Below are 9,653 nucleotides of genomic sequence, written 5' to 3'. Positions count from 1 at the left end.
GCGACCCTATTGGTATCTCAGCGCCTCCGCCGCCTTTTCGAAGGACCGTGTTGGCGTCTCTGCTTGCGTGTGCGAGGCAGTCCTGCGCCGGCGACTCCTTCCGCAGAAGCCGCCGAAAGCCCCTCCCCCATCCCCCTCGCCCCACACGCAAACACGCAACTCCTCCCGCTACCTGTGAATCGTCGCTCTCCCCCTTGTTTGCTGTTGCGTGTTCCCCACACGTGTCTCCGCCATTGCTGCTGCCTCGTATCTCCCCCGCCTCTCTCTCGCTGACCAACACAAAAATAACGGTATGCATGCACACGACCCGACAGACAGGAATACTGCTCGCGTGCGGTGTGCACACAGCGGTACACACGCACACACAGGCAGACGAGAGGGCGCATCAAGGGTTATCATCGGGCGTTCAAAGTAGTTCTCACCGGCACGCACAGACACATGCATTTCTGAGCAAACCACTTTTATTAAAATACAAAGCAGCATACAGACAGGCAGACACGCGGAGCGTGTGCAGCACAGGCGCGTGCAAACAATAGACAGGCGAACGCACGTGTGTATGCGTGCGTGTCGGTGTGCTTGCATACTGAGCGCCTCCGCCCTCTCCCTCTCCCTTGTTTCTAGAGTCTCTCTCTCTTCTGCTGTCTCACGTCCCATTCGTGTTACGGAGCTTCGTTTTTACACAGACAGGGGGGGGGACGAGGAGCACACGCGCTCGTCGATTTCGTTCTTGTCACGGATATCCTTTACTTACCCACATCATCGCCTTTTGCGCTCCTGCCTCCTCCGCTCAGCCGTATCTGAGCGCGCGTGCACTTGTGCACGTTTTTTTTTCAGGTGGGGGGTGGGGGGGTTCCTGTTGTGCAGCGAACCGACGCACACACAAATAAGGGGGAAGGGTCAACTGCATACTGCACAGCACGCGCGCAGCTTGCGAGAGCAAAGCCATCGTCATGTATCATGCAGTTGGCGTCCGGCGTGCGGCAGCGCTGGCTACTGCCAGAAGGGTCCACCTCTCCTGCAGGCATTCCTCTAACGTCTATGACGCCCACGCCGGGCTGCGTAGGAAGTCTCAGCGGGCTGGAGTAGTGGTGGGCCCTCTCCACGGTGACCTCGCACTGTGGGCACTGCACACCCCTACGCAGTTTTTCCACACCTCAGCCGTCACCTTGGTAACGGCTGTGTCCCCGGGCAGCAGCAGCGTCGCTGTGCCGAAGCGCCGGTGCATCACCAAAGCACAGCACGCGCGCCGGAAAGCCACCGACTCTGTCGCCGCCCCTGACACCGCCGCCGAAGCCGCCGCGTCTGCATTGCCGGTAACCCCTGTCCGCGGTCCGAAAAAGAGGCGCGTGCGGGCCCCTCGCGCCCCCTCGACCTCCTCCGCCGCAGCTGCAGCGGTTGAACCGCCTCTACCTCCACCCGTGGCGCAGGTGTCACTGGATCCTCCCTACCAGCACGAAGGCAATACCATTGACGAGGCCGGTGAAAGCGACGTCGGCGGCAAAGAGAGCGCTGTGGTGCAGGGCGATGCGGACCTCTGCGGGGATCCTATAGGCGTGGCCGACGCGGAAGCAAGTGGGTACGCTGGCAGCGATCATCACGACAGAGCGGCGATGGACGACGGCGATATCGCATATGATGCCGCGGCAGGCGCAAACTTGGGCGAAGCGGAACAGGTAGGCCGCGCAGCCGAGGTGCGCGAGGAGACAGACTACAGCGCGGTGGACAGCGAGGGAGTGCCACCCCCGGCCGACACCGCGGCTGCTGGCAGCACTCCAGCGCACACATCGGCACTGCCGTGCATCGGCAACCTTCTCGACTTTGAGAGCCCGCTGAATCTTCGGCTTGCCACGCTGACACGGCAGCACGGCAAGGCGTTCCGCGCGATCGCCGTGTACCTGCCAGACACGCGTGTTACCGTGAACTTCGACATCACCTTCGAGGACATCGCGAGCGGCGCGCGGCTTGTGTGCAAACTGAATGAGATCAAATCGCGCTACGTGGAGTGGATCAGCCTCTTTCGCGCGTCCTTCGTCGCCATCTTTGTGCCAACGCTACAGTCGCCGAGCGTGGCCCTGCTGCAGAACGCCATCGGCTTGTCGCGGCCTGCACGACCGCCGCCGCCGGCAGGCAGCTACCACCCCCGGCTGAACGAGGATCCTGACCATCTCTTCTTTTCCTACGCCAAGCTGCGCGAGGTGATCTCGCGCAAGAAGAAGGATAAGGAGCTGAACCCGCAGCTTCTCACCGTCGCGGTGCTGAACGCGTATGCCGAGGAGTGGAAGAACTTCATCGCGGCACCGCTTTCGTGCGCCCCGCAGTCGTTTCTGCTCGCCGCCTTCAACTTTCAAAGCCGCTCCGGCGACATGAGCGCTGGCGCGATGCTCAACAAGGAGCTCCTGCAGGCGCAGCTGGCGGCGGCTGCCGATGCGATTGTGCTGTATTCCTCGACGAGCGGCAATCAAGCCACGCGGCGCCGAACCGGTGCTGTCGCCGCGTCTCTCGCCGCCACCTCGAGCGGGCTGCTGCGCAGCGACAAAGATCGGTGGGGCCTCATCTTCGTGTCGGCGCCGGCGCGCACGGCAGCCGGCACGGCAGCCGTCCCCCCAATGCAGGATCTGCTCACCGGTCAGTTTGTGCAGCCGCTCTCCCTCTCAGAGCGGCACCTGATCTACATTATCGGCACCGGCTCGGCCGCCGAGTGCTTCGCCCGCTTCCCGCTAGCACGCAAGGGCAAGTGTGCCTTCTCGATTCTTCTCCAGGATGTGGAGTCTCAGCTGGGGCTGGAGCGGCCGCACCGGCTGAACCTGACCTCCATGCTGACCCAGGCGCTGGATAGCTTTTCGCGCATCACTTGGATGGGGCTAATGAAGGAGGAGAACGGCGAACCGCACATGCCGCACCCGAGCTCCGCCTTCTACCGACTGCAGCGTCGCAGCGTGCAGCGAGAGATCATGCCAAGCTTCCTGGAGCCCGTCTTCGCGCCCGGGCCGCGTTTGATGGGAGGCGGCGCCGGTGGCAAGCCCGTCGATACCATGAGCCGCCCCATCCGCGGCGGCGCTCCAAACGGCGCTGCCGGCAGAGGTGGCGCCTCCGTGCGTGATTTGCGTGCCACCGCACAGGCCAGCCGACTCCTGGAGGAGCACATTCAAGTCATCTACAACAGCCACGAGCGGCTCGATCGAGAGAAGGCGCTGCAGGAAGCGATGCGGAGCCGCGTCGCGTACTTTATGCATGTCAGGAGTGCAAGCGTCACCGCCGCCCGCCGCGCGGATAACCCGTTCTCAGCGCGCAACGGCATGGTGGACGTGTCGGGGCAACTGTGGACGTCGCTCAACTTGATGAACCCGCCGGCGGTGCGTCACTGGAGGGCGAAAATCGAAGACAGGACGGGTGAGGTGAAGGAGTTTGTCGACCCGGAGGTGGTGCTGCCAGACACGTTGCCGATCGGCCCACCTGACGCGCCGGATCCGAAGAACAGGGCCGAGAACGCCATCCTGATCGGGTGGGACATCAAGCGCATCTTGCTGTTCCTGCGGCGCAGCGTGCGGTTGCGCACGTTCCTGTACAACGGCGGCAAGATCTGGTGCGCTCAGTATGCCCAGTACCTGCTGAAGGGTTTCAACAACCTACACCTGGCCACGATGGAGCGAACGCTGCTGCAGTACCACGATGGGCCGCTGAAGGGCTCGATGCAGCCCTTAGCAAAGCTGAAACTGATCTACGAGATGCAGCTCGAGGTCGCTGTGAGCACGCGGCAGATGTCCTCGGTGCAGCACCGCATGGACGGCCTGTTGGCGTCGATGGAGATGGAGCTGCAGGGGCTGCAGCTGGTGCCGCAGTCACAGGTGACATACTTTGCCAATACGCTGCGCCTCGAGCACGAGCGACTAGAGAAGGTGCTGCATCACAAGATCATGGACTTCACACAGTCCATGGACGACGATGTGCGGCAGCGTATCAACTTCCGTTCTCCGCAGGATATCAGCACCATCATCTACGGCGGTGGTCTGTGTCGCCACCTCGGATCGCGTTTTATTCCTGTAAAGCCGACCAGGTACCCGGCAACGAGCCTCTTCCCGCATGCCGTGTGCCATGTCACTGGTACCAAGGCGCCAGAGGCGTACACGCAGGCGGACGCCTTACTCGGCGGCAACGGCGGCACAGGCAGCGGCGGCCCAAGCAGCGGCAGTGCCATTACTCTGAATGATGCGCAGCGCAGCCTGCAGACAATCCAGCAGCTCTGCAAGCGCTGCACGATGGATGCTCTCATTCAGCAGACCGCCGTCGTGGTGGTGCTCTGCAAAGTGAAGATCGGCGGCTGGATGGAGCAGATATCGCTCTACTGCCCCGCCGTCACGGACCCCGAGGCGCGCGAGATGAACCTGCGTGTCGCCGTGGACGACATTATTCCTGTTGCGGAGAGGCCGGATGTAGTGACGGTGACACAGCTGAAGGAACGCATCGCTGCCTATGAGCCACTCAAGCAGCTCCTCGCAGCGTCGTCCGCGGCATCGACAGGGGAAGCGAAGGTACCCACAACTCGCAAGTCGGGTGGAAAGAGGACGCGACAAGGAGGCAGGGCGGCGGGTGACGGTGACATCGCGGCAGACCTGCGCAACATTCTCATTCTAACAAACTGCGCGCACGACAAGCTGGAGTCGCTTGTGGACAGCGGAGTACTCGAAGCCATCAAGAAGGCCGTGTTTGACGGGCAAGTAGACGGCGTCGGCGCGGACGGCGAGCCGGCATCGCTGGAGCGGGTGTGCTTCGCGGACGTCACGAAGGCCTTCCCGCCGCCGCCGCAGGGTGCCGACTCTTTCGAGTCGGACTTCTCGGAGCTCAGATCATCCAACGCCACAACCTTCTCGGCCCGGTGCACGTGGGAGGCGCATGCGAAGGAGCTCGTGTCGCTCGGCGGAGTCGAGGGGGCTGTGAAGAGTATTGTGTCGCAGTGCGCCTCGGTCGTGGGCACGCCGCGTGACGCATTCCGCAGCTCGCAGCCAACTCCGTCGAGCGCGCCGCAGGGCCTGCATGGGCAGGAGCGGGCCTCGACGGCCGGCATGCTATGGATGGTGACACCGGCGAAGCTGCACCCCCTGTTGCGACGCTTCTTGCGTGGCAAGTCCGCGTCATCCGGCGCCGACGCGATGGAGCGAGTGACGATGCTGCTGTCGCCGTACAAGACGATCGACCTCTCCTTCTTCTCCGCGCTGCAGCAGCTGCGCTTTACCGAGAAGAAACTGCAGCTCTTCGAGGAGGGCTGCCTCTTCCGCGCCGTGTTGCCGGAGTGCCACGACCGCGTTCACGGCGAGCTATGCCACTGCGTGACGGCCACGGGCCGCCTTTCTTCTCAGTCGCCGAATCTGCAGAACATTCCGAAGGAGGAGGACCTGCGCCGCCTGATTGTGTCACGATTCAGTGCGCAGGGTATGATGATCGAGGCAGACTACAGCCAGCTCGAGGTCGTCGTCCTGGCCGCGCTGTGCCGAGACCCGCGCATGATGCAGGAGCTGCGCGACAACATCGACTTCCACTGCCTACGCGTCTCTCTCATGACAAAGGAGCCCTACGAGGATGTGGTGCGGAAGGCGAAGGTGGAGAAGGACCCGCAATACATCCAGCTGCGTCAGCAGGCGAAGGTGTTTTCCTTCCAGCGCCAGTACGGCGCTGGCGTCTCGACCATCTCCACCACCACGGGGCTCACAGAGCAGGAGGTGGATCGCCTCATTGTGGCCGAGGAGCACCACTACAAGGAGCTGAGCAAGTATTACAGCCTCGTCACGAGGTGCGTCGAGGCAGGTGCGGATCGGCTGCTGCGGCTGCGCACGCTGGACACGTCTCTCTGGAACGCCAACATCCGCCGCGTCGTGATGCTAACGGAGCCGATGTACTACTTTGTTGTGCCCACCGGCAGCAAGTTCGACTTTACGAGGGACCGCAAGAGTGTACCGCGTCTGAAGAACTACCCAGTGCAGGGGCTCGCTGGTGAGATTGTGCAGATCATGTGCGGCGCCATCGTGCGCGAGTTCTACCGCAAGCGCAACTACGGCGAGAAGGCGTTTTTGGTGAACACCGTGCACGACTGCGTGTGGGTGGACGCGCACAAGTGTGTCGCCGACGAGGTTTGCGCTGATCTCGCCCGCATCATGGGGCACACGCAGGAAGCTATTGCCGCCCTCTGGCCGGACATGAAGCTGGATGTGCCCTTCAAGGCGGAGATCCACTCCGGTCCGTCACTGGGGGAGTTGTCGGTGTAGCGGCCGGATCGCAGGTGAAGGAGCGAGGTTGTGTGTGTGCGTGCGTGTGTGCCCCTCCTCCTCCTCCAACCTGAGGCTGTTTTTGTATCGTCATGTTGTGTGGGGCGAAAAGAGCATACCTACAGCGATGACGCATCATAGAGAGCGCATCATAGATACTATCGCCTGAGTAGTGGTTGCTCAACAAGTGCGTGTGTCGGCGCACGTGGGCGTTTCATTGGGCGCGGCAGTCGTTACGTTTACGGACGCGCATGCGCATGTGTGTCCGTGTGTGTGTGTGTGTGTGTGTCTGCCTGTGTCTCTCCCTCCCTTGAGTCTCTCTGTCGGTGGGGAAGAGTCGCTGCTGTGGCAGCAACACGGCCACCCCAGGCCATCTTTCTTGTCGTCTTCGTGGTGAGGGAGGGAGGTTTCTGCCTTGCTGGCGCGGATCGCTGTTGTTCGTTTTCGTTTTGCCTTTCGTCTTGTTCGCTCGACTTGCTGTGCCGCTTCCCACCAGCCCATGTGGGCCGGCGGAGGGGAGGGGGGAGGGGGGAGGGGTGTCGTTTCGCTGGAGACATGGACGTGTTGAAAACGCGAAGCGGGGCAGGCACGAACCAAAGCGAAACGGCGCTCGACGTCGCCTTTCGGCTGCGTACGGTTCTCATGTGCTCACCACTCTCTCTCTCTCTCTGTCTCTGTCTCTGTCTCTGTCTCCCTTCTACAACCTTGTCGCCTCTATTTGTTGCTGCGCGCAGGTTTTCCTCGTGCGCACGGGCCTGCGTGTGTTTTCCGGTTGCGGTTCTCTTTCAGGGCAACCCGAAAACCAACGTGTCCCCTGCCCCCCACCCCCACCCCTACTCTTCCTCCTCCCCCATCCCTCATTGTCCACGCACCGTCTCATCTTCAGAACAGACAACGAAAACGCGGAATACATGCCCGCCACGACGAAGAAGACGGCCACCACCGTCACCGGTGCGGCAGTTTCCAACGATGTACTTGAGGGTCTTCCGAGCGAGGAGGAGCTCGCGGCCAAGTGCCTTGAGCTGGGACTTGCCATTCATCAGCCCGACACTTACGAAATCACCCATCCTGCCTTGTCCCTGCGTCCCTTCCCCATGAAGGCGGATGTGCTGCGCCAGTTGTACGACCGCCAGCTCCTGTGGAACGAGGCAATCAACCGCACGTCGCGTAACTTCGAGTTCTTGCGTGACTCCATGAAGTCGACGGCAGAGAGCGATCGCAGTTTCACCGGCCGGCTGCTTGCCATCCTGGAGAAGGTGTACATGACCACCCCCGTCGGGGCGAAGGCCCCGGTGTACCAGCCATTTATGCTGGGCATCCTTCGCACCGACTACATGAGCTCCGTCGACCCCGAGAGCGGCAGCCACCTTTCCTCCACCGAGGTCTCGGCCGCGGCTGCAGCAGGGACGGCACGACAATGGAAGAACATCGAGATTAACACCATCAGTTGCTCATTCGCCGGCATCTCCCCGCTGGTGCATAAATTTCACGCGTACCTTCACAAGTTCCGCGAGGCCTTCATGAACGTTGGCGATGCGGCGGTGGTCGAGAGCACTAAAGCGGCTTCGCTCGCCACGCCGTCCGTCGTCGCCGCATCGCCGCGGCAACGTGAGTCTGCGTATGTGACAGACGAAAAACACAACTCGACGGTGCAGGTGTCGGCGGCTCTTGCCGAAGCAGTTGCTGTTTGGCGCAACGCCGTGCCCTATTCGAGCTTCCTTCGCCAGTATCATCAGCGCACGGGTGTCTTGCTGAAGCCGATTGTGCTCGCCGTAGTGCAGGAAAACGAGCTTAACACGGCTGATCAGTACAGGCTGCTGCTGGAGCTGCTTGAAACGCATGGCGTGCTAAGTCTGCGACGCACGCTCGCGCAGTTGCATGAGACGATGCGGCTGGAGCACGCCACCCTTTGTGGCAACGAACGCGATCGCAGCACGGAGACGGAGGAGGTCTTGAGCGAGCAGCTGCTGCCGCCCTTCGCCGTGGTAGACGAGAAGTACGTTGTAGCGGTGGCCTACTTCCGCAGCACCTACGTGCCGAAGGACTTGCCGACGGAAACGGCGTGGCAGACGCGAGAGCAGATCGAGGAGTCCAACGCGGTGAAGTGCCCGAGCGTTCCGTACCACCTGATGACCTTTAAAAAGATGCAGCAGCTCATGTCGAACGTGTCGGAGGTGCTGGCGCCGGTGAGCTTCGCTGGCAACCAGCAGAAGGCAGCCGCCCTGGCGGAGCACTTTGCTCCGCAGTACTCGCTGAATAGCGATGAGTACGCGCGGCTTGCAGCGAACCGGCAGCGCATCGACGAGGGCAAGGTGATCAGCGACCCGGAGTACTGGATCGCCGACGCGGTGTTGCACCCGGAGCAGTATGTGCTAAAGCCTCAGCTGGAGGGAGGTGGCAACCTCATCGCCGGAGAGCCCATGCAGCGCATGCTGCGTGATGTGACGAGCGACGACCCGCTCTACCAGAAGATCCGGCGCGAGTACATCTTGATGCGCAAAATCGACTACCCCGTTGCGACCGGTGTCTTCTTCCAGAAAAATAGCATCCACGTGGAGAAGAATGCATGCTCGGAGGTCGGCATCTTCGGCGTCATCTTGTCATCTGACGCAAACGGGTACATCATGAACCAAGCCGCCGGCACCTTGGTGCGGACGAAGCCGGCGGATGCCGCGGACGGCGGCGTGATAGCTGGCGTAGCGGCCTTGGACAGCGTGCAGATAATCAGTTAGGTGCTGCAATTTGTTGTCTGGTGTCAGCGTGGTCGCTGAGAGGTGGCTGTACCTGAGAGTTCATGCCTACCGGAGGTACGGCCGCGACGCGTCATCGGCCGCAGGGTCCTCTTGCCGTGTATAAAGCGCACAAAGCGACAGACGCAAGGCGAGCGAACGAGGGCGAGTTGTGATCTTGCGGGCTGGCTAGGGTTTTCGTGAAGCTGGGTCCCGCACCGCTCTCCGTGTTGTCCTCCGTGTATTGTAGCCCTTCTGCATGGGTGGACGCCACGTGCACATCTTGCCGTCTTCTGCCAATTCGCTCTCTCTCTACATATATATATATATATGTATATATATATATATGTATATATATATATTCGTTTTGTTGGGTTGTTATTATTATCATCTGTCGTGTTTGGGTCGCGCTTATCACAAACAGAGATGTGCGGCGACAGGCGAGGCAGCTGTCGGGGGCTCGCTTATCATTCCCTTCTCCCTTCTCCCCTCTCTCCCTCCCCACCCACCCGCACAGCCCTCACCCACCATCTTCCCTTCCCTCTTCCTCCTTCTCTTCCTTCCCCTCCCCGTCTGCATCTCTTTTAGCCTTTATTCTGTCACATGCATCAAGCAACAAGAGGAAAGAAGTAGCAACGAGCAGCGCACGTGAGGCGTGGCTGCGCGA

At 61.4% G+C, this 9,653-nt stretch overlaps 2 protein-coding genes across 2 annotated transcripts; both read left to right on the top strand.

Moving 5' to 3' along the window:
* Positions 1-1,610: 1,610 nt before the first annotated feature.
* LMJF_14_0920 (putative mitochondrial DNA polymerase I protein C) lies at positions 1,611-6,257 on the top strand (the record flags this gene model as incomplete). Its single annotated transcript, XM_001687639.1, has 1 exon — positions 1,611-6,257. The coding sequence occupies one exon, from the start codon at positions 1,611-1,613 to the stop codon at positions 6,255-6,257; it is 4,647 nt and encodes a 1,548-aa protein (XP_001687691.1).
* Positions 6,258-7,168: 911 nt separating this feature from the next.
* Positions 7,169-8,989, top strand: LMJF_14_0910 (putative glutathione synthetase; the record flags this gene model as incomplete). The annotated part of the gene is made up of 1 exon (XM_001687638.1): positions 7,169-8,989. One exon carries the CDS (start codon positions 7,169-7,171, stop codon positions 8,987-8,989), a length of 1,821 nt encoding a protein of 606 aa, XP_001687690.1.
* Positions 8,990-9,653: the final 664 nt, after the last annotated feature.

This window comes from Leishmania major, chromosome 14, assembly GCF_000002725.2.
Source record: "Leishmania major strain Friedlin complete genome, chromosome 14".
Taxonomy (NCBI): Eukaryota; Euglenozoa; class Kinetoplastea; order Trypanosomatida; family Trypanosomatidae; genus Leishmania; species Leishmania major.
Note: the sequence above shows the minus strand (reverse complement) of the source record. Positions and strands in the feature narration are given on the sequence as shown.